At 55.0% G+C, this 23,997-nt stretch overlaps 3 protein-coding genes and 1 long non-coding RNA gene across 10 annotated transcripts in view; 1 reads left to right on the top strand and 3 right to left on the bottom strand.

Moving 5' to 3' along the window:
- The window catches only part of CACNA1S (calcium voltage-gated channel subunit alpha1 S), a 68,741-nt gene extending 52,869 nt beyond the window's left edge, over window positions 1-15,872 (bottom strand). For 3 of the 7 annotated variants that reach the window (XM_087857348.1, XM_087857350.1, XM_087857335.1), the window contains exons 1-2: window positions 15,569-15,870; window positions 13,775-13,880 (exon numbers count right to left, since the gene is read on the bottom strand). In XM_087857348.1, coding sequence (XP_087713474.1) covers window positions 13,775-13,880; window positions 15,569-15,720 — 258 coding nt within the window. In that variant the 5' untranslated portion in view covers window positions 15,721-15,870. Of the gene's footprint in view, window positions 1-13,774; window positions 13,881-15,568 lie in introns of all 7 variants that reach the window. The other 4 variants (XM_045787700.2, XM_087857351.1, XM_087857342.1 and 1 more) reach the window with 3 other exon arrangements.
- LOC123785766 (uncharacterized) lies at window positions 1,316-3,608 on the top strand. The gene is made up of 2 exons (XR_006777747.2): window positions 1,316-2,726; window positions 3,253-3,608. It is a non-coding gene; the product is annotated as an uncharacterized LOC123785766 (long non-coding RNA).
- A 690-nt stretch (window positions 15,873-16,562) lies between the features above and the next one.
- On the bottom strand, window positions 16,563-18,331 carry ASCL5 (achaete-scute family bHLH transcription factor 5). Its single transcript, XM_045787701.2, has one exon. The coding sequence runs from the start codon at window positions 17,992-17,994 to the stop codon at window positions 17,422-17,424; it is 573 nt and encodes a 190-aa protein (XP_045643657.2). The 5' UTR covers window positions 17,995-18,331; the 3' UTR covers window positions 16,563-17,421.
- A 136-nt stretch (window positions 18,332-18,467) lies between these two features.
- The window catches only part of TMEM9 (transmembrane protein 9), a 32,869-nt gene continuing 27,339 nt past the window's right edge, over window positions 18,468-23,997 (bottom strand). The window contains exon 7 of the mRNA XM_045787704.2: window positions 18,468-18,485. The gene's annotated coding sequence lies outside the window, so the exon portion shown is untranslated. The remainder of the gene's footprint in view (window positions 18,486-23,997) is intronic.

Below are 23,997 nucleotides of genomic sequence, written 5' to 3'. Positions count from 1 at the left end.
CACCGCTGGTGGGACTGGCAGCACAGCATGGCCCCGGGAGGCATGTAGAGAGAAGCTGGCTGGCCCTCTGGAGCTGACCAATGAGGGGGGCTGTGCCTCACCCCAAGCCTGCTCTTACCATTAGTCACCAACACCCACCCCCAGGAAAGCACTCCCCCCACCAGGGCTTCTCCATCAGCACACTATGGAGGCATAACTCATACTATGAATTCAAAGTTCCTTCCTTCTGGATGGAGCCAGGTCAGGAGACGGGCCACCCTATTAATGATTTGGAAGAGAATTTATTTTTACTTCCAAGTGGTAAGTGTGGGAAGCAAGGGAAGAGGTTGCCGAATGGCCCGTTGGTATGGATATGGTCCTAGGGGCCTCCCACCTTGTCATTCAGAGATTTTTCCTGAGAGTGTAATTTCCCCTTCTATAGAGAGAGAAAAACTGAGGCACAAAGGGACTGAGCCTACTTTCCTTAACCTCACGCCTAATTCCTCCCACCAGTTTGTAATCCCAAAGCTTCCTTCTCCTTCCAGAGAATGTATGTTTAAATGCAAACCATTCTACTAGCGGCCCTGTTTTGCTTTGCTTGTTTGTTTTAAGATTTATTTATTTATTTGTGAGAGAGAGAGAAAGTGAGCATGAGCAGGGCGAGGGGCAGAGGGAGAGGGAGAGAATCCTCAAGCCAACTCCCCACTGAGTGAGGAGCCTGCCTGCCATGGGGCTCAATCGCAAGACCTGGGGTCAGGATCATGACCTGAGCCAAAGCCAAGAGTCGGACGCTTGAACGACTGAGCTGCCCAGGCGCCCCAGTGGGCTCTTCATAGGAATTGTGTTTAACTGAACATGAGGTGGGAATCATGGGCCACCTCACTCCCTGAAGAGCAGCAAAGGGCAGTCTGGCCAGCTCCCTGCTGAGGTGGAGTGGGGGGCGAGCATGCGGGGGCTCCTTGGAATGGGCTGGGTCCTTCCGTTCCTGTGCCGGGCAGGCTTCCTGGGAGTCAGGCACGCTGGCGAGGGAAGGGCGTAGGGAGGAGGGTGAAGTCAAGTCAGCATTTACATTTTTAAGTGGCTGCAACCCCAGGGGCAAGACAGTTGAAGTGGGGTTGAGGGGAGGGAAAACAGGGCCCAAAATAGGCAAAGTGCTCACAGGCTGGGCGGCTAGCCACGTCCACCGGAGAGCCTCCCGCACCTGCCACTGCCTGTCCGGCCGCCGCCAGACCCTGAGGCTGCTGGTCGAGGGCCGCGGGCCTCACACGGGGTCACTCGGCTTCCACAGCCTGTTGGCTCCAAGGCGCAGCTCTCCCTACGGCAGCCCCAGCCCGGTCCTGGAGCGCCTGGGCTTCTAAGGTGCTTCCACAGGAGCCCCGTGTGTGCACGTAACCGGGGCCTCAGCCAGGAGGAGACGCAGGCAGGATATGTCCCTTCTTGAGTTTTGGGACAGTGCTATCCGTGTCACACTGGGTTGCCCCGTGGCCCCGCCAGCCGGGGCTCAGTCTCACAGAGGAGTGACGCACATTCCAGCCACCGATATTTATTCAATGCCGGCCGGGAGGCAGCAGGCAAGGCCCGGCTCGCTTTCCCTAAGATCAAAGTCATCGACCTTCCCTAAACCCCCCAGGCCCCTTCAGCACCCCCTTGAGCGGCCGCTGTCGCAGGGGGGAGGCAGCAGGATGCGGCATATAGTTTCCCATCAGCTCCGTTCCTGTGGACAAGCTCCCAACCTCTGTGAATCTCGGCTTCCTCACTTGTAAAACTGAGATGAGCCCACTACCTGGGAGGGTCATGTGAGGGATAAACGGCATCCTGCAGGGAAGGGCCTACAACGGCCTCGCAAGTTCCAAACACTCAGCAAATCACAGCTATTCTGATGAGAGACCTGGGCCCCTCGTGGATGTCTGTTCTCTGCGTCCGCCCTGTTCTCGCGGTTTCCGCAGAACTGTTGTCTGAGGTCATGTCTGCGGGTGGCTCACCCGGTCTTGGCTCTGTCCCACCTTGAATTCAACATGCTTAAAGCTGAGCTCCTCGTGCCCCTGAACTTGCTCTCCCTCCTTTGTCCCTGTCTCAGTCAATGGCACCGAGATGCCCAAGCCGGGAACCCAGGGTCCTTCTGGGCCCTTCCCATCACGCTTCCCTGGATCCCAACACCCACCAAGTCCAGACCTTTTATTTCCTGACGGTTCTGGATCCATCTCCTCCCTGCTCCTGCACAGCTCTGGTCTTGCTTGCTCTCCCAGCTTGCCCAGCCTGCTGCCCTCTGCCACCCTGGTCCCCTCTCTACAGAGATCTGACCAGCTGCCGGCCTGCATTCTCCAACGGCCCCAGACTGCTTCCCAGAAAAAATGCAAATGCATTCCCGTGGCATGCAAGGCCCTCTATGACACGAGCCCTGCTGACCCCCTGGCTCACCCGTGGCCTGCTCGCTCCCCACTAGTCACGTGGAATGACATTCAGGTCCCCTAGCTCTCCCCAGCTTCCGTGGGTTTGCTTACGGCAGCCCCTCACCTGCGACCTGTCACCCAAGCAAGGCCTGTGATCTAAGAAGGTCCTTCTGACCCCGCACAAGGAGAGTAAGTCCTGGGTGTCCTCACCTCCCCTGTAACACTATGCTGTTCTTCACTGCCTTTCACCAGACCGCAGCCCTCTTGAGACTGTGTGTTCTCCACTGTGGATTCTCCAAGGTTTTTCTGCCGCGTAGACCGGAGAGATGTCCTTTCCCCCTCAGGAGTGGTATTCAGGTATGGGGGCAAGGATCTCCCCGCGCAGAAGGGAGTCTCCGGTGGCGGTGGGTGGGGGAGGTTTTGGGGTTGGACCCCCACCCCCACCGGGGTTTCTGATTCCCTGCCTCTACAAGTATGTGCTCCCCCCTACCCAGATGAAAATGTGCTGAGCTCAGGGCTTTACCCCTGCTGTTCCCTGCCCGAAATGTTCTTCCCAGATAACCTCTTGACTTTCTGCCTCTTTCTTTTGGATCCTAATTCGAATGCCGCCGTATCACCGAGGTGCACCTGATGCCCCTCGCCCCCCGCCCCTCTCTATCTCCTTATCCTGCTCTGTTTTCCTTTTTAGCAAGGATCATCACATAGTGCACCATATAACTCTTTCTCTCTTTTAACTCTTTCCCTCGGCCTGAATAGACGTTCCATGAGAGCGGGGCCTTGGCTTTGGCCACTGCTGGGCCACCTGCATCTAGAACAGTACCCGTCACACCAATCTTTGTGATCACAGGAATGAGCCAGTGTCCTTAGTGCACTGTTTCTCCAGGTCCAGGCTGGATACCGGGGCTGTCCACAAACGGCTGGTATTGCGGAGACAAGTCCAGCCGCGGAGAACAAGCACTTGGAAATCGTTACAGCCCTTCGCCCCAGCCTCCCAGCACGTGGGCGGACTACAGGCTCAGTCTGGACTGGGGGAGTCTCACAGGGCACGCGGTGAGGTGGTCCCACGAAGCAGGACCCCCTGCCAGTCCACAGCGGACGGCAAATCGGAAGCAACAAACGGGTCTTTCCCCACGAATCGTCTGAGAATCTCTGCTCTAGAGCAAACCGTGCTGCCTGGCACAGAGTGCTCAAGAAATGTTTGTTGAATGAATGAAAAAAAACAATAAAAAATCACCCTTTCTCCTGCAGCATAATTTAAAGGGAGGTGCTGATATTGCATTTATAAGGAGAAATACATGTTTGGTCTTCATCCCTGCTAATGGCACAGAGCTTCTAAAGCACTTGGGATTTCCTAAGTGATGAGAATGACAAAGGGGTCTTTTGTTATGTTAATGAGTGATGGCCTGTGGAACCCACCTAAGGTTGGGGACTGGTCACCAGAGGAGTCAACCATGTAATTAGAAGGTTGGAACTTTCAGTCCCACCCCCTTCACCTCCAGGGAGGGGAAAGGGGCTAAAAGTTGAATCCATCACCAATGGGCAATGATTTAATCCATCGTGCCTACGTCATAAAGTCTCCACGAAAACCCGGAAGGACAGGGTTCAGAGTTTCTGGGTTGGTGAACGATGGAGATGCAGGGAGAGTGGAGCCCTCAGGAAGCATGGAAGCTTCGTGCCCTTTTCCCCCATACCTTGAGGGCAAGGTACACATCTCTTCCATCTGCCTGTTCCTGAGTTACATCCTTTTATAATGAGCCAGTGATCTAGCAGGTAAAATGTTGCTCTGAGTTCTGTGAGCCACTCTAGCAAACCAATCAAACCGAAGGAGAGGGTCATCGGAACCTCCCAGCCACAGCCTGTCAGTCAGAGCACAGAAAACAACCTGGACTTGCTGTTGGCTTCTGAAGTTGGGGGTGGCAGTGTCTGTCTTGTAGGATGAGCCCTTAACCTGTGAGATCTGACGTTCCATCCAGGGAGACAGCAACAGAATTTATTCGAATTGTCGGACACCCAGCTGGCATGAGAGCGTTGCTTGGTGGTGTGGGGAAACCCCCCATATATGCATTGGGATTGGGTATAGAATCAAGACAGGTGTAGCTTTGGGGTCTCTGTTCCTAAGAAGGGACACTACATGCCAGGCTCTGAAACGGGGAGTTACCTCTGATCCCCTGACCCTCCCGACCCCCTGGCAGGACTGTGAGCCAGTCTGACTTCATGAGATGAGCTTTCTTATCAGCTTCCTTCAATGGCCTTCATTGCCACATGTCCCTTTCAGGGAGTTCTTGTCTCTCCACAGACAGACCTCTAACTGGGGCTTCCAGGGGCCCCTCTTGGCCGGAGGTAGGGCTGGCGTATGGCTCTGACCCACGGGCCTCGCACCTGCTCCTGGGGGTGTTAGAGCTGAAAAAGGCAGAGCTCAGACTGCACCCCCCTCACCCTCCCACTGCCTCTATTTTCAGGCTGTCTTGCAGCCGTAAGGGTCAGCCAGTCGTGCCGCAGGGACTACTCCTCCCCCTGGCATGTCCTGGGCGTTGAGGGAAGATGGCGGGAGCTGGCTGGTCCCTGTCTGGGACCACAGAGGCAGCTGTTACCACACCCTCTTCCTCCTCATCCCCACCCCAACACTGGGGCTGCAGGAAGACCGGACTGGGCTCCAGTCTCCCAGGCTCCCGGCGGCCCCCTCGGAGGGCTCAGAAAGAACCATAACAGCCTAGAGCAGGGCTGATAGAGAAGCCAGAATGGCCCAGTCAAAGGGCTCCCTGGGAAGGAGGCCTGCCACAGCTTTGCCCTCCCCGTCACCTGGGCCTGAGTCTCCTTCCTTCGGGTCAACCCTTGTGACCAGCTGGGATTTGAATCCTCCTGGCGGGAGGGCACTCCTTCATATTGGTTGTTAACTCTTTAAGGCACATCTGCTTCAAGGAGCCAAAGTGAGTTTGGCTGGGCGAGAGGGCGCCCAGGGTGCTTGGAGAGGGCTCAGGCTCATGGGGCCGGGCTCCATACGGGCATCCCCACACAGCCCGTCACGCTTACGGGCCTCACAGCCAGTGTTCGAAGCAGGCTGCTTGGGTGCTGCTACTGTCAGATACTTTCATAACATTAATGATTGTTTTCCTCCTGGACTCGCCTGCTGCCTTAAGCAGACAGCAGTGCTGGGTCTCCTGCCTCAGGAGAGGTTTGTGCCAGCGCCCCAGGCCTTTGCTTTCTAAAGCCTGAACCCACCATGCGGAAAAAGGTTGAGGAGACAGGGCTGTCTCACAGGCAAAACAGATTCCCCTAGGGTTGAGAAGGCTCTAGGGTAGATCTGGTCTGGGGTCTGCTTCCTCATTGAGCCCTAAAGACGTAGCAGGGTCTGGGAGGAGGCCCTGGCGCCCCCCAAGAAAGCAGGGTCCCCCCTTGCCAAGGATTCCTGCCCCTTCAACTTCAAATGGAGACAGTGGAGGGTGGGCCTGAGGGGACCATGGGACTGGAACACTATGGCCTCATCCGGGCTGGACAGAGCCCCTGGGACCCGGGACCCTTAGCACAGCTGGAGACGAAGGGCCTGGCCCAAGCCCAGGGCAGGCAGGGTAACTGAGAGTGCCGAGAATAACTGAGGTTGAGACTCTCCCCATCCAGAGGGACGCAGGCTCAGAATCAAGAGAACGTTGATTTCTAGGATAAAGGATGACATTTCCTGAGCACCTCAAATGTAGAGGAAGGTTCAGCCTTGCTATGCTGTTTTTCCTACTTTCCAGATGAGGAGAGTGGGGCTTAGAGAGGGAAGCAGGGTGCCCGAGGCCAAGAGGGCTTGTCCCACCTGCCGTGACTGAGTCAACGATTTTTCTACTAAGCCAGCCTGGTGTCCAGTCACTGCACGATTCACGGGGTGACCAGGGTCTTGGCGTCTATCTCCATGACCACCTCAGCCTCCAGGTTTGGAAAATGACCCGATGAGGAGTGAGGAATGTGGCTATATTTAGCCTGATGGACTGTGACCCAAGTAGATGTGATCTGAGTGGGTCTCTCCTGCCATCCTACTTCCCCTTCCCTTCCCACGCGGGAGAACAGGCTCGCCCAGGTCTTGCTGGGTCAGACATGCCAGGGCTTTCTACCCAAGCAAGACCATGGAGCCCAGAGTCGCAGGAGGAGTCTGCATACTTGTGGTGGTGGTGACAGGTGGGATGAGGGGAAAGCAGGGTGCCCAAGCTGGGAGGGGGTGGGAGACCAGTACTGTCTTAGGTAATCATAATGATAGCTAAGACTTATTAAGCACTCACTTATGTACCGGGCTTTATTCTAGCCACATACATACATTTAATCCTCATAGAACCGTACAAGGGAGGTACTCCTACCCTCATCTTACAGATGAGGAAACTGAAGCACAGAGGGGTTAAGTGACTTCTCGGGGATCACACAGCTACTATGTGACAGAACCATAACGTGAAGCCAGACAGTTTGATTCCAGGGTCAGTGGGCTCAGCCAGTAGGCCATGCTGGGGAGGGAGAGAAACAGCATGCCTGGGACATCTGGAGGGGTTTAACAGGTCCTGACCGACCCCTTACCCCACCCTGCCCAGGTCTGCCATGGCCCCCTGGCTGTGGTCTGGGAGCGCTGGTCGGGCAGAGAAGGAAAAGAATGAAAACTGTGCAACCCCTGTGTGCTGGGTGGGACATGATGTCATTGTCCTCATCGATGTAAGAGTTCTGCAAGTGTCACTAAGTCGTCCCCTGTGAGGTGACTGAGGCTCCGAGAATTTAGGGAGCTGCCAGAAGTCCAGGTAGGAGGCAGGTTTGTCTGACGTGAAAGCCCCTTTCTCCCCCGACTCCCCCACAGTCTGCATAACTTGGACAGGGCGCCCAGGGTTTCCTCCAGGCGTCCACTGTTCACTACCTCCCCATCTGCAGCCCTGCCCTGTGCAAGGGGCACAGATTAGGGGTACAGAATGCTAAGCCCCCAGAAGGGGAGCTGAGTCCCTGCAGTGGGAGAGGGCAGGCTCCAGGGGAAGGCTGGAAGGCGGGCTTTCATTTTACTTGGCTGCACCCTGTACGGTGACGCAGGCCCGATCACCTGGGCCCAGCAGGTCCCAGGTTTCCGAAGAGCAAGACCAGAGCTGGGATCCATCTGAGGCCAGAGCCTCCCCAGACGGCGAGGTGGAGTGGTCTGCTGGCCGCAGGAGTTGGCGGGCACATTCCAGACCCTATAAAAAGACAAGTGCCCTGGATGCCAGAGGCTTAGGCTGCTGCCTTGTGCACAGGAACCTGAACCCCAGGAATGTACTGGGGCCTGGCCGAGTCTGCTGACGCGGGAGGACTGGCAGGGGTGGGCCCACTGCTCTCCGAGGGCCGGGGATGGGGAGGCCAGGGATGCGGAGGCTGGGGACGAGCTGAAAGGCTGAATCCCTCCAGACTGGTCCTGCCCTGGGCACCACCAAGGCCTACCTGACCAGTGTGCCAAAAATCATCCAGAACTTAGAAATTAGGCAAAGGGAGGTCGCCATGTCCTTGAAATGTCATGTTGGAGCATTTTATAACAGGCCTGGCCAAGGACTATTTCATGATCTAGGACAAAGTTTATCAGCCCCAGCCTTATTCACATTTCAAGGACAATCCTTTCTTGGTGGGAGGGGGCCGTCCTGGGCATCGGGGATGTTTGGCAGCATCCCTGGCCTCTACCTGCTAGATGCCTGTAATGTGGGGACGGTCCCCACCAGTTTCCCAGCATTGCCAAATGTCTCTTCCCTCCCTGCCCTTGAAAACCACTGAGCTGGGGGAAGGTGCCTGTTCAACTCTCACAGTTCTGTCCTGTGGAGATACAAATGGTTTCTGCCGATAGAAAAGATAACCCGAACAGGTTCCTGTTTCATTGCCCCGTGGGACATCAGTCTGCTTAGGATCTAACCTGGTAATCTTATTCCGTTATTTCTTTCTCCAATATTATATACTTCTGTTCCTCGAATTCTCTTTGAATCAGCTTTAACCTCCTGCCTGCTCTCTTCTCGGTTGAATTAATCTTTGACACGTGTTCCTTCTTTATTTTAATCCGAGGCACGTTTGCACTGTTTGAAACGCATGCTTGGACACAGGATTGCTCTGAGGATGAAGTAAAATAATGTAGCAAAAGCAATCAATTCCCAGTCTGTGCCCAATAATTAGTAACTCTGATCCTTGGTGCTTGCCCACATGGGTGCCTTCAGGCTGGTCAAGGCTGGAGTGGTGACCCTTCCAAAGTCCCCTTTCACCCAGTCAGGGGTACCCCCTAGGAGCAGCATTCCTCAGACCTCAGGGAGCAAGTGGGGCTTCAAGGAGCAGAGCTGGCTTGAGAGGGTTTTGGTCTGGCTTGGCCCTACGGTCTGGTCTTGGCTTTCAACTACCCTTGGAAATCCCACTGCCTTTCTACTGGCCCCCGTGGCGACTCGGTGTCTAGTCCATCCTCCTGCTTCTCTGACAAATGGTGCCCCTTTGTGATCTGCATCCCCAGCCTTCACTCTCCTGGGAGAACTCTGGGACAGGGCTGGGTTAGACACAGGCTTCCCAAGCCTAAGGTAGGCTTCTCTCTTGGGCAAGTGGAGTCCAGCCCAGGTAGAGGCTGGGGCCGGATGCTCTGAGCGTCCATTCTGGCCTGGGCAGGCAGCAGCTGCACAATCAGGAGAAAGCAGGGTTACGGTGGGGGGCTGGGGTCTGCTCTCGTGGGACTCCTTCCTGTGCCACTCACCAGGGAAGCAGGGATGGTCATCCTCTCCTGATATCAAGAATGCCACATCAAGATGCCCAACACAAGGGACAGGCTTGCCCACACAGCCAGCTGGGCATGTGCGGTGATCTAACCTCTCCGTGCCTCAGTTTACTCTTCTGTAAAAATGAGAAAAATAGTACTACCTTCCCGCGGGTCTGTTGTGGACAATAAATGAGATAATGCATACAGAGCATTAGAATAGATCCTGCACAATTGTGAGTGCCCAACAGCTACTGGGTGTTGTTAAGCTGGTGATCGTGAGGAGGAGGAGAATTTGCTGGAGGACTGGATTGGGGTGGCCAGGAAACCCATTCAGATAAGTTGGATGTTTCAAGGAGTGAAAATGAAAAATCTAAGAGAAATCAGGGACAGATAGCGGGTGAGGTGAAGAGGAATTTTTTTTTTTTTTGAAAATCCTTTGGTCATACCCTTTGAATCTAGAACAACCCAAGGGTCTCTGTGAGCGGGGCTTTGTCACTGGGGATCCCACTCTGAGGCACTGTGGTACCTGCGTAGGAAAATTCCTTATGTCGATAAAAGGGGCACCGCAACACACCAGGTCTTGACTCATCCAGTAACTTCTCTCAAGTATATGATGTTACCCCCATCTTACAAACGAGGGGACTGAGGGCACGAAGTTATATAACATGTCCAAAATCACGCAGCTAGTATATGAATGGTCCTGGACTCAAAAGCATACTCGGGTAGCTCCAGAACCCACTCTTCCCCAACCTGGCTGATCTCAGAGCCCCTTTCCCCCTCCGCCATGATGCTACACGGCCGGCCAGGACATCAGCATCCCCCGTCCTCTTCTTGCCATCCTCTGAGCCCCTGTGTCTCTCCAGAACTGCCCTGGCCTCTCTGAGCCTCCGTGTCCTCCCGTTCAGGGAAGACCCGGGTTTCTCCACTGACACAGAACAGGCAGAGTTGGGGGGTACCTCAACTCCAGTCCATCACCGGCAGCAAAAGCTGGGGTGGGGGGAGGAGATGGAGAGCACGAGAAAGCTCCTGGGGGGGCACCAGACCTTGCTGGGGAGCAGGTCCACTTTCCCACAATCAAGGGCGCCGGCTGCCTCCTGACTCTGTTCTCACACAGGCAACTGTGGGAAGCCTTCCTTGTCCCCTGACCAGCCCTGCCCCCTACCTCGCACCCGTCTAACGCTCAGACCCGCAAAGCCCATCGCCTGGTGAACGGCGGTGCCTGTATCTCAACAGGACCGAGACCAAAATCCCTGTGTCCCTCCTCCCATCTCCGCCTGCTCCTCCCCGGGTGCCGCCTGTCTTGGTAAAGTGATACCGCCATCTGCTCGTCACCTACTCTGAAACCCGAGCGTCATCCTTGCCTCTTCTTCCCCTCCCCCATGCCTCCGTCCCCACATCCAGCAGGCACCAAGTCCTGCTGAGCCATCTCCTCACTATCTCTCTCCGTCATCCTCGTACCCATCATGCCTCAGTTCCATTCTCCCCCCCTGCCTGCCCGCACAACTTCTCCTCCTTCTCCCTCCTCTCCCTGCTTCCCTTCTCCTCCCACCCCAGTCCACCCTCTTCATGGTGGCCTGAGAGATTTCTCAACCTCTTGCCTCCAGCACTCCGCTCAGGGGGCTCCCTGCTGAGGCTTCTACCGCCTCTCCCCTGGTGCCCCAACCCCTCCTCCAGGACCAGCTACATAATCGATGGGCCAGTATAAAATGAAAAATGAAAAATTGTTCAGAAAGTAGGAAATAAATGCCATTAAAGGTGTTAGGATATAAAGCTTTTTTCTTCCTCCCATGGTTTCCTTTTCGACCTGTCATGGTGTTTTTTATTGCCCATTTACTGTTGTGGGGGAAAAGTACAGACCCCCACCAGCACTCCTTGTCCTCCTCCATGACCCACTGCATGCTCAGTCCACCACCATGCAGCGGCCAGACGTCCTGCCCCTGGGCTAGAGGTGGGGAAGTGGAAGCAGGCATCTCCCTTCCCGCGGGCTTGCTGCCTCCACCCAACGTGGGCAGCCAGCACACAAGGGTATGGCCGCCTCTGCTCCAGGAGACACTAAGTATCTGGTTGGGGGATAAGCCATAAGCTCCCCCAGGCGATCATTCACTGAATGGGCTGTGGTCCTGTCAGCCCAGGGTGGGGACAGCCACTGCCATGCCCTGTCCTGAGACACCCAAGACCCACGTGTACCCAGCCCTGACCCTGGCCCAGGACGCCAGCGGGGAGAGACTGAGCAGTGTCTGTCCGTTGAGGTGGGAAGCTGGAAGGAGGTGGCAGGGGGGGAACTGTGAGTGGGGCCCCGGCTCTAAATACTAGTGCGGATACCATTGTTCCATTGGTCTTCACTCACAGAATAAGGATTCAAAGATTAAATCATTTAAATTTGCAGCACTATAACCACAGATCATTAAACCCCAAGCATGGCGACCTTCTAAGTGCAGGCCCCAGAGCGACTGTATAGGTCACAGGCTCATGAAGTTGGCCCTGTTCTCATCCTTCGCATCTCAGGGTAAACATCACGTCCTCTGGGAAGGACCAGGTCCTTCTCCAGTAAAATATCATGGTGTCCCAAATCTTACACATTTTCCATCTCATTTTAACTACTTGTGTAATAATTATAATTATGCTTAATTGATTTGATTAGTTAATCCCTGTGAAGACTGGAACTATGTCTACTTGGTTCCCAATTATATCCCTAGCATGTGCCAGGGGTATAATAGGCACTAAATAAATATTTATTAAATGAATGGGAAAGTTAATGAATTGATCTGTGGGCCTCCCTTCTTATAAACTAAGGGTTATTTTGGATGACCTGAAAGTCCCTAACCTTTCTGATACCTACAAAGCAGCCGGTAGGTAAGAGAGAGATGAATATCTGATGTCCCTTCCTTCTGGTCTAACTCCTCTCATTTCTCTCCTCCTGGATCGCATGGAGATGAACGTATAATTGACAAACGGAATGAAGAGTCCACAGCTAGAAGTTGGCTCTGTGACTCTCTCACCTACCCTCTCTGGGCTTCACCCCAAAGCGATCAGATTAGGATCCCTCACCGACTGTTAATAGTCAGTCCAACTTTGACATGTGAAGTGATATTCACTGCTTTGGAAAGGTTTCTGGTCAGGTTTTCCTCTTCCAGGAAACTCATCATCTTGTGTCTGTGAGCTCTAGCTAGACCTTACCCAAGGCTTTGTAACTCCAGCCCACACGCTAAAGGAAAGCACACAGGACCATGAGAAATTTTTAAGGCAGCCATGTTTCAAGATGGAAGATGACAGACCCAGTAAGGTGTAATTTAACCCCATCCAGAGGGCAATTTCTTTTGAAAGTAGCAAACTTCTTAAGAAGTTGAAATAGAAAGAAGGCACCAAATATAAAATCCTGAAGAGTGGGGTGGACCCACAGCCCTCCTGGGTTAAGGGACACTAAATACGAAGCCTATCTTGTAGAAGGTTCAGCGCCCCTTCCCAGCCTTTGTTGTATGGGCCCTGCCCACAGTTCACCTCACTCTCCTTCCACACTCGGAACCAGAGTTTTTTCTGTTTATAGCCAAGCACACGCTTAAAATCCCAGCTTCTCACCAGCTCAAGATAGATTCCCATGGAAACCAGCATAAAGGAGAAGCAAAGATAAATACCTTTCTTTCAGGCCCTGGATGCATGTTAATTGGCCTCCCCCCTCCCTCCCCCCGTGATATAAATGCAGGAAAAAGCCTGTTGAGATGGTGGATCCATTGTCCTGTCTCCTCGGGGGCCTAGACAGTAAATGCCTGAGAGCACTGTTTCTACAAGGGCTTCCCCTAGAAGTCCTCAAGCTGTCACCATGTGGGCAACACAGCGGTCACCAGAGCAGGTCCTAAAGTCAGAGAGGCCTGACTTTGAGACCCTATGACAGGACTTGCATGTGGGGTGACCTTGGGCAAGGTACCCAAACTCTCTGAGTCTCAGTTTCCTTGTCTTTTACATGGATTTAATGGTGTTGCCTCACGGGGGGCAGTTAAGAGAATTAAGTAAGACAGTAAACTATTTCGCACAGAACCTGGCATCCAATAAGCTCATGGTAAATGGTAACCGTGTTTACTGTTATCTAGCTGCTGGGTCAGGTCAGCCCTTCACCTCTGTAGGGCTCCGTTTTCTCACCCGTAAACCAGCCAGGAGGGGAGGAGATAGGACAACAGGATGCTGGAAAATCCCTTCCAGATCTGGCATTTTATGGCTCTGTGTCCATGTTATTGGTGAAGGGGCAAGGGGAACGTGGTATAGAGCCCTAAACTATGTGCTCTCTTGGAATTCCTAGATCCCACTCTCCCGGGAGGCAAGTTCCTTCTGGATGAGATCCAGGAAAGGGAACGTAGCACTCGGCCTCCGTTGCTCGGTCGCTGACCTTACTGAGCCTCAGTTCCTGCGTCTGTCAGACAGCATCACTTCATGGGGCTATCGTGAGGATTTTCTGAGCTTCCTCGCATCCGGTGCTTAGCACAGTGCCTGGGCACGGTAAGTACTCGCTCAGTGCTGGATGGTAACCTTACGGAATCCAGAATTAGCAGGTTTACCCTGCAAAGCTGTGGAGTCGCCCGTCAGCCCTGCAGGTGGCTGGGAGGGTGGGGTCTGTGCCCTCAGGGGATGGGAGCTCCAGCACCACCCACCAGCATGCCGTCCACCAGCCGGCCTCCCCCAGCCTGGGGCTGCAGGAGGGGGGTAGGAGGACCTCTCTTACCAGGCCAAGGTTCAGAGTGTTGTTGTCGTCTTCCGGCATGGGCAGGTACACAGCCAGGGCCACACAGTTGGCAAAGATGGTGAGCAAGATGATGGTCTCGAAGGGTCTGGTGTTAGGGTTAAGGAGCGCCCTTGAGTGAGGCGTGGGACTGGTACCCGTAAGGGGAGTGGTACAATGCAGGCCTTTGGGCCCCTGCGGCTCCTTCCCTGCTCTCCTGTAGGTTATAGAAATGGCCAGGTTCTCCTCGGGAGCAGGTAACTTCCACTTAGATGGGATAGGAACTTGGCTGAGGGCTACTCAGCTTTAAGGGCTAGGAAGACGTAATGCTTCTTGGCAAACACCTGCCCATCCCCCAACTAGCTGCCCCCCCCACCCCCGGGGAGCCATGATTTTCTAAGATTCTCGCCAGACAACTTGGGGGGCTCACTCAGAGAACTGGTGAGGGATGCTGGGGTTGGGTATCCACAGGACAGGACCAGGAAAGGGGAGGCTGCAGAAGTGGTACCCAAATCCCCCCCAACCTGAGGAAGGAATGGATAGGCCGACTGAGTCAGCAGCCTACCCGGCCCCCTCCCCAGCCAAGCTCACGTGCCGGTGTGCGCGTCCCACACCCACTCACGCCTCCCTCCCAGGCGCACCCACCCCCTTCACAGTTATTTCCCAAGGGGCACCCCCAGGCCCATTCCTTTGTGGGCGAGCAGCCCAACCCAACCCATAGGCTGAGCCACTGTAAAGCGGGTGGTGGAGGTGGGGACGGGCCGCAGGGTGGCAGGCACACTATGCAGAAGGTCTGGACTGACTACCTGCTTCTCTTCCTGCCAGGGTTTGAGAAGAGGTGGGCCACAGGGGCACAGAGGCGCAGAGGATGGAGGAGAGAGAACCCACCGGGGGAAACCCGACCCCCCCGGAGACAGGCCAGGAGGGAGAGGCAGTGGGAGTTCCATGTCACCAGGTGGAGCTGAGGGCAGCAGGGCCCACGCTGACCCCAGCCATTCCAATTGGGCCCACGTTTTCCTTATCCTTCCAATTAGCCCTTATTCCCCTTTCTTCTGGGGAACAGCTGGTGGGAGTCCAGTGTTCCAGAACCCTACAGAAATATTTCAAATATTCCTGACCGCTCTGTGAGAAGGCACTTGACACAGCCCCTCCCCCCAATCTCCTTCCTCCCTTCCCCAAATAACCCAGATATTTTCATCATTCTTCCTCTCAGAGCTAATGCAAACAGAGAAAGGGATTGCAAGTCCCTGTCCCCAGAGTGTTATGTCTGAGTGAAAACCGCCAAGGCATCACCCTGCGCCCGGAGCGCCTCACAGCAGCCCTTTGTTCAAGGCCGTTTCTCCTTTGACCCCGTCCTCCGCTGGACGCCCCTCGCTCGGCAATCTCTCTGCCTTCACACCCTCCCACCAAGGGGGAGAATCTGCTTTTTTCTCTCCCATCCTGTATCAAAATGAGACCATTGCCTCAAACCCCTCAGTGGAGCCCCATGATCATGGGGTTTGGGCACACCTGTGATCTGCCCCTGTGAGACATCCGGGTCCCTTCCACAGATGGTTGTCACCAGGCCTTGGGCCCAGCACTCAGGCGGCGGCCCCACCAGTTCCTCCTGCTGCTCCCCTCCCCCTCAGCAGAAGCCTTCCTTCCCTAAGGCTCCTTACACCCCTTCTGTGGCAGTTCACCCCATCTCCAAGTCCCCAGTCCCCCTACCCCCAAAGTCTGTGATCTGTGACCATGCCCTGCCTCCCTCTCCCACATCACACAGGCTCTCCCTGACACCCTGCGGGTCCCAAAGGATACTTCCATTCCACGATGTTGATGCAGGCCTTCCTCACGGGGTTCTGGAGGGTCAAGCAGAACAGGGCCCGGGGGGGCCTTGGCAGAATCTCAGGAACGGGCTTCTTGGGTTGTTTCTTCCTCAGGCCCTCATCGTGGGGTGAGGACGGCTCCATGGCTTCCCTGGCGGCCTCGCTGTCTCCTGTTCCCCCACCCCGCTGCCCTCTCCGCCCTGCGTCCCCAGTGCCCCCGCCTTGGGGACTGGACCGGCTGAGCCTGCTGGGCCCAGCATGCCCGGCGGAGCCAGCCAGGGGGCGGGGGCAGGAGGATTACTCTCCCTGCTCCCAGCAAGTAAAATTAGCCTCCACTGGCTCCCTGCTGCCTGGCCTGAGCTCCTGAGGCCAGGCAGCTGTCATTCCTTCCCAGCCCAGCCAGTGACATCCCAATATGTCCCTAAGGAGGCTGGTAGGGGGGTGGCAGAAGGAACTTTCACATGGGCCTAGGAATGGGGGCAGTGGGAGACAGGATGGAAAGCTTCAAGGCTGGGGCAATAGAGAGTTCAGGAAGGGGGTAACCTATGATATGGAGCCTCAAACTGCAGATGCTCCCGTGTGCCAAGATGAGCTTCCCCCGCTCCCTCGCCCCACGGCACCCTCCCAAACACCATCTCAGGACCTGCAGCTAGCTGTCACGCCAGACCTCGCCACCCCGGGCACACCCCGTCAGGAAAGCTAACTCGTCCACACCGGGGCGAAAGTCTCCCTCAGAAGAACGTTGAACGTGCACACTTCGGGCACAGTGGGTAGTGACTGTGTGCTTTGCACCCTCCTCCCGCAACCCCTCCAGCACCTCACTGTGCTCCGGCCCCTCCCTGACACTGTGCCTGGGACACACTAAGCTCTCTGTAAACGTTAGCTGGATGCAGAGCTGACCGAATGCCCCACACCACCCGCAGTAAGTGCTCCGAGTTGTGGGTGGGGGTGACAAAGGGGCACCAGGGAAGTGAGGTAGACTGATCTGGAATCACAAAACTCAACAAATCTTTTATTTAGCTCTTGGTACAAACACAGCGCCATATGGTCCCATTGCCCACAGAGGGATACAGTCTGAGGGGAAAATTAACGCAGTCCTCAAGCAACCTGGGGGGGAAAGGATGAAAAGGCTACACTGGGGGTCAGGGGTGGGGGTGGGTAATCGCCCTCCATCAGGGAAGCCAGAGTGCGTCACCAAGGCATGCACTTGGCCTCTTCCCAAGTCTGATCTGGGAGAAGTGCAAGCAGCAGTCTGGCCTCCTGTCTGGGCGTCTGGGTTCCTCTGGGGTGGGGGGGAGCCGGGGGTGGCAAGCAAGCTCCCAAAGTGGACGCTAGGATTTGAGGCCATCTCGTGGACAGCAAGGGCACGGCTCATCCCATCCAAAGACCAGCCGGCCTCCTGGGGAGTCGCAGACACAGGGCTGCACCCGTGGCGACATAGGTCGAGGTCGAAGAGGCCGCCACAGCGGGTGGTGCACAAGCTGGAGCTGAGCTCCGACCTTCCGCAGCGCGGGGCTGGGGCAGAGCGGGAGGCCCACCCAGGGACGGCCGTCCTGGGTTGCCCCCTGCCGCCTGGAGCGGGCACGGCGCGCACCCGGAACTTCCCCGGGGCTCCTCCCCTCTCTGTGGTGCCCCTCTATCCCCATCCCTGCACCTCTACCCCAAGCTGTAAGGAATGGGGTCGGTGGTGGCGGTGGCGGAGGGACGGTGTCGCAGACACCGCAACGCCGCGGACCCGCAAACGCCAGGGGCCTGCGCCGCACCGCGGGTGACCCGACAGTCCCCGGGCTGCTCTCGGGAGTGGGACGGCCCTGGCGGATCCCCCCACCCAGCCCCGGTCCCCGCTCAGTGGCTGGATTCCTCCGACTCAAAGAACGGCGAGGAGGAGAAGCAGGAGGACTCGCACGACTCGGGCACCAGGGAGCCGGGCGCCCGGGCCTCGCGGTCGCCGGGGCAGTCGGGCGGGGAGGCGGAGGGCGGCGCGCCGTCGGGGGCGGTGCTCAGCAGCTCCTGCAGGTACTTGATGTAGCGGATGGCGGCGCGCAGGGTCTCCACCTTGCTGAGCCGCTTCTCCGCCAGCGCGCCCGGCAGGTGGCCGCGGAGGCGCGCGTAGCCCTCGTTGACGCACTTGACCCGCTGCCGCTCGCGCTCGTTGCGCTTCTGGATGAAGGCGGGCTCGAAGGGGTAGTCGTACACCCCGAAGGCACCGGGGAAGGGCACGTAGGGGAACACGCCCGCGTAGGCATCGTAGTACTGCGGCTCGGCCGGGCCCGGGTACAGCAGCAGGGGCACGTTGCCCAGGGGCTCGGCGGGAGGCAAGGGCGCCCGGAGCGGAGGGGGCACGACGCCCAGCTGCATGCAGCTGGGGGGCGCCAGGGGCCGCCGGTCCGCCAGGGCCCGGCAGAAGTTATTGTTCATGGTGCCGCGTGGAGCTGGACCCAGAGTGAGACCCTCCCCGAGACGCCCCTGCCTGGGGTCTGCGTGGGCCCGACCACAGGGACGAGTCACATCGCCAGCAGCAGCCCTGGGGTACCAGGATGGGTTAGGGCTCCTCTTCGCCCTTTGGGATGGCCTCCGAGATCGCCCTGCCAGGAGTCATCGCCGTGGCCTAGTGTGGCTCCTGGCAGAGGCTCAGCGGCACCCTCTCCGATCCCGCCGCGGCGCCGCACAACTCCGGGGACCCCTGCCTTCTTCCGTGGCACCCATGGGCAGGGCAGCAGGCCTCGGCGCCCCGCCTCCTCCTGAGCCCAGCATGGGCACCTCCCACGGGCACTAACCCTGGGACTTCATACTTGGGGCCACGGGCACCGGGTTCTTGTTCCTTACCATCTGGGGAATCCCCCCGCTGCCCGGGCCACAAACCGTCGGCTGCTGTGAGGAGTGTGCCGGCTCAGCTCGGGGAAATGTTTCTAGAGAAGAGGGGAGTGAACATATCAATTAGGAATTGTATTATGTGCTCTTCTGAGTCACCCCACCCCCACCCTCCAAGGGGCTCGTGAGCATCCTGAGGGGACCCGGTGTGGCTGCTGAGGTCGCTAAGGGCAGAGCAGGGTTCAAACCTGTGTTCACCCTTTCATGGCTGGGGGACCTCTCTGCGGCCTGCTTTCCACACATGGAGATAACTCAACATCCCTCACAGGAGATTAAGAGTAATATGTGAGAATCAAATGAGAAAAAGTAACCAAAAAACACCTCCTGGGCCGGCTTATAAAAAGTGCCCAGTGACCCTACGATTTAACAATCACACTACTAGATATTTACCTAAAAATACAAAAATACTAATTCCAAGGGATACATGCACCCCGAAGTTTACAGCAGCATTCTCTACAATAGCCAAATTATAGAAACTGCCCAAGTGTCTGTCCACGGATAGCCGATGCATAAAGAAGAGGTGCTACATATATACAATCGAATACTACTCAGCTGTAAAAAAGAATGAAATCTTGCCATTTGCAACAACATGCATGGAGCTAGAGAGTATAATGCCAAGAGAAATAAGTCAGTCAGAGAAAGACAAATACTATATGATTTCACTCATGGAGAATTTAAGAAACAAAACAAATGAGCAAAGGGGAAAAAAAAAGAGAGAGGCAAACCAAGAAAGAGCCTCTTAATTCCAGAGGACAAACTGCTGGTTTGCAGCCGGGAAGGGGCACGGGGATGGGGGAAACAGGTGGTGGGGATTAAGGAGCGCACTTGTGATGAGCACCTTGCATTATATGAAGTGCTGAATCGCTGTATTGTACTCCTGAAACTAGTATTACCCTGTATGTTAACTAACTGGAATTTAAATTAAAACTTAAAAAAAAAAAGGGCCTGATGATGTCATTTCCTTTGAGAGTGGGGATCAGATCTTATGATGGATACCTTCTAAGGCCTTCCATCTAAGGGGTTCAAAGACTGTTTATTGAACTAGCACAGTGGCCACCACAAGCCTACCAAGGGGGTAACTCTTTCCTGAGGAAATGAATCCGATTCCAAGGGACTTGGGTGTTGCTGGGACTTCCAGGGCAAGTACCAAAGCCTTCTGTGCCCCAGGGCCTGCGGATCCAGGCTGCACCCTCCCACCCCGTCCTGGGCTTCTCCTTCTCGGCACTGACCGGAAGTGTCTATTCTCTCACTTCCGTGTGCGCAGAGCCTGGCCCAGCTCCTGGCCTGCTGCAGACGCGGCACAATGGCTTGTTGAATAACTGGCCGGGGGTCTAGGCAGCAAGCTGGGCTTGTCAGGGCAGGGTTCAGTTACACACGGCCTCTCCCAGGCTCCAGGAAGCTGCTATCTCAGAAATAAGTGCTCTGCATTGAATTTAAACGCCACCCGACCCTCATCACATGTAGTTAGCGGATTCAGCCTGGGTATAATTTCCTCCAGGAATTCTCTCAGGCCCTGTTCTCCCCACTTGTGTGTGTCCTCACTGTCCCACAAATGCTGTCTAAGCACCTGTCACACTACTCTATCATTGTCCTCCTCCTCATGGAAGATGGAATGAGCAAGAGCTGTACCCACACAGGGCGTGATGGGGCAGCGGGAGGCCTTGGACACCGGGCAGGGCCTTTCGATGAGACAGAAAGGGGCTAGCTCTCTCCCTGACAGGGGGAGGTTGGTGACTCAGATTCCTGAGGGAGTCTCCTTCTGCATTTTCTCATCTTTGTCCTTAATTGGGTCCCAATTCTGTCCCCAGCTGGCTCTGCCCTCTATGCTGAATGAAAACCAGGAAGAATCAACAGCGATTCTAAACGTCATGGAGATTTGCATCTGCTCTCAAGAGTGGAAGCAAATGCGCCAGACATCAGGACAAATTCACATATCCCTCCCCTGCTCAGCAGCCTTTCAGGGCTCCCCGCTGCTTTTGAGGGAAGGTTCTAGAAAATCTCTTTCCAACAGACTCTCAGCTCCGTCAGGACCAGTCTCCTCCTGTCACTCTCTGCTCATTCCTGAGCTCTCTCCTTGGCTTCTACTGACAGGCCTTGGGACCTGTTTCATAGCTTCCTTGATTTTCCCCATTCCTGCCAACCTTTGAGGGAGCTCCGCCCATGCTGACTGCCTGAGCTCAGCACCTCCCAGCATGGACTTTCGGGATTATGCCTTCATTATAAGCCCTTCATTGTAAGCCCTTCATTCCTAGGTAATGCCCTCTGCCCCTTGCCCAGTGCTGGGTACATAACACTGCTGAAAATTATTGCTAGCAGTGCCCTGTTTTGGTAAAAACATGGAATCCAGACTGTACTTTCCCACGTGACCCCCGTCTACTTAAATTTGATTTAATTATTCAAATTTAATTTGATAGAGGGTCAGAAGTTTATTTATATCTCGTGACAATTTTACAAATATAACTTAATATGTATTTGTATTGACTCAATATTCAATACTTATTTACATTTCAGACAAACTGTTTCCGTTCTTTTCATAAAACCATTCAGAAAAGTCACACACAAGAAACCTCACAGCTTGAGGGCTCTTGGGCCACTTCTCTCTTTACTGTCAGGAGAGAGCTAATAACCTGGCAGGGAGCCCAGATGAGGACACACCCCCAGCTGCACTGTGTTCTTCTTCTGCCATCGGATCCCCCACCCCAGACCAGACGCCGAGGACACAGTGCGGTAGGCTATCACCCAGAGGCAAGAGAACCGTTCACTCCGCACTTACTTGCTGGGGCCCTTTGTACACGAGGGGTCGCTCTGGGCCCTGGGATAGAGCAGTGAACAAAACACTGTAGTGAAATAACAGTAATGATAATTCTAGCTGTTATTTATTATTTATGATGCGCGAGCCACCGTGCTACGTGCTTTCCATGGACCATCCCATTTAACTCCTACACCGTTCTCGTGAGGTCAGTGCTAAGATCACCCAGTTTTACAGATGAGGAACCCGAGGCTTATAAAGGTTAAGGTCCTGTCCGAGTTTCCACAGTTAGTAATTTCGTAAACTAACAAATCTAAACGACCATACCCTTCTTCACCCCTTCCCTCAGGATGTCTCCCCGCGGCTTCACATTTGAACCAGAAGATCAGAGGGGCTTGTTCTGACCTAACACAAGTATTTTATTAACTTATGATTCCTGTTGGAGGGGATGTTCCCCTACAGATTCGAATAATTGTGCTGCGATTGAGCGTCCCTGCTGGTGGCGGAGGTTTCGCAGGTCACCTTGGTCAACCTTGGGAAGGGAACGCCCCCTTGAGGATATTCTCAGGAGGGTGGCCGTGGAGCTCTGCTGGTGGGAAGGCAAGTACTGGGATGTAATCAGACGGGGTCAAACACCAGGAGCCGTACCCCGGGGAAGAGCCCCTTGCCTGAGCTTAGACACCCTGAATAGTGGGATGGTCCTCACTCAAAGATCGGCAGCCTGGACAGGATCTGATCTGCAGCCCCGTGCTACTAACCCTTCCGCTCAGGTCACCGGACGGGGCAGAACCATTTGCTAACAGTGCCACCGTGTGGCGATGAGAAGCAATGGCAGTAGCTGATGGATGAAATTCCAGGTGGGGACCTCATGACTGTGAAGTTTTAACCAACTTCCAGGTGTAACTCCCCTTGGGAACTGTGTTTCCAGATCTTTTGGAAATCTGGGGGGAAAGGAAGACCCTCCCCAACGAAGAGTCACTCGGTTTTCTGTTAACATGCACTGACTCTCTTAGTTGAGTCTGTGGATCAATTCACATCCCCTAAACTTTCATTATATACAGATACATGAAGTACGTATAATCAAGCATATTTTGTTATTTGTTTTGAACAAGAAATAGCACGTTGTGTCAGAATTAGGCAACTCACTAGAGAGAAATGTGGTTCGGAAGTTGGTATAGGAAGTCCCCCGATCCCCACTCCCCCGCCCCCCGCATACATTAGCAGTGGTGGTTGATTATGGACTGGGTCAAGTTCAACCAACCCATAGAGTGCTTTAAGCAGCCACAAAATAGCACCGCGGGCAACACTGCCTACTTTTCAAAGGGGCCCTAGCTCCTCTGTGGGACTGAGGGCATCCCTTGCCCGTGGCGTCCCCCCAGCGCCTCACCGTTCTGCCCCGCGCTGGTTTAATTTCTCCCTGGCATGGCAGAGCAGATGTGCCTGGCGAGAGGCACCCGAGATTCTTCCATGAAGCTCACTTCATGATGCAAGACACTGAGCTGCCCCTTTTAGGACCGCGATATGTTCACACCACACCGTGCACAGCTGCTTTGTTAAGGGCCGACTGTCAACAAGGTATTACACCAAGGACTCCACAGCCCTCAATCCGACTTGCGACAGAGAGAGTAAGTTGCCAGTGGGGGTGTCCTGGGCCTCCTTTCCAAAGCCCTGCTGTTCCTAATTGTGCAGCATGTAGCATTTGCCCCGCCAGCATTAGCTCCCTGTTGTCACATGCTGCCAGAGGCTCTAATGTCACAACCCCCCAGGACGGCACATTATTATAACTCCTTGCTGACGGTTTCATGAGCACTGCCTGCTGACCCCTGTCCCAGCGCTCTCCCAAGTGTCCACTGGCTACTCAGCCCGAGCTCCCCACCCCGCCCTCCACTCTACTCTTGGTGGCCAGCAGGCAGCCAGCGGGCGCTCTCCCCAGAGAACCTCCTGACACTACCTCCCGACCAGGTTGTGAACTGTAAGTGAAAGGCCTGTCTCATACTTCATTTTTAAGACCAAAGTATGTGCTCAGTAAATGTTTGTTGATTGACACTGGGAATCCCCGGGGAGGGCTGAACCATCCTTTATCAAACAAAGGGAGATGTGAACTTCCAACAGGCTTTACCACTTAAGGAGCAGGTAACATAATTTTCTACCTTTGCGGCTTCTCTCACTGTCTTCACTGGGACTGGAGCCAGAGGGGGGAGTCTGAGGTCAGACGCTGGCTGAACACGGAACGCACGGCTTCAGCAGTGACTTTGGGGAAAGTGAGTTCATGGTCCTCTGCTCCTCCCACCACTCGGAGAGATTCCTACAGTTGACAGATCCAAGATGGTGCTTCTCAGCACCTGACTCGAGACTTCTTCCAGAGCCCCGCCACCCCTGCTGCCAAAACCCGGGAGAATTCATAAGGAAACCAAGCACTCAAAATGACAGAGTGGGGGCCCTGCCTGGCTCAGTCGGTGGAGCATGCAACTCTTGATCTCTGGGTAGTGAGTTCGAGCCCCACAGTGGGTGTAGACACGAGTTAATTTAAAAAAATATTTTTAATGACAGAACTCATTGGCTTTGTGCTGTCGTCTTGCACATTCTCCAGCCTCCAGCAAGGCTGTCAATAAAACTTTTCCCAGAAGCTCCATGGTCAAATACTTTGAGAAATGCAGCCCCCTTCATTCCCTTTCTGGGAGATTCGCAGGGTTCATTAGCATCCCAGAGAAAGTCCTGCAGTAAAGAAAGCTGTTTTTGGTTAACTCAGAAATTCCCAAATGGACATCAAAACACTTCTTTTTCCCTCAAGCCTGCTAACA

This window comes from Ursus americanus, chromosome 2 (genome assembly GCF_024610735.1).
Source record: "Ursus americanus isolate L20-20 chromosome 2, mUrsAme1.1.p, whole genome shotgun sequence".
NCBI classification, from domain to species: Eukaryota; Metazoa; Chordata; class Mammalia; order Carnivora; family Ursidae; genus Ursus; species Ursus americanus.
Note: the sequence above shows the minus strand (reverse complement) of the source record. Positions and strands in the feature narration are given on the sequence as shown.

Coding starts and splice junctions, on each gene's coding strand:
- ASCL5 (XM_045787701.2), bottom strand. CDS start 17,994: ATGAACAATAACTTCTGCCGGGCCCTGGCGGACCGGCGGCCCCTGGCG.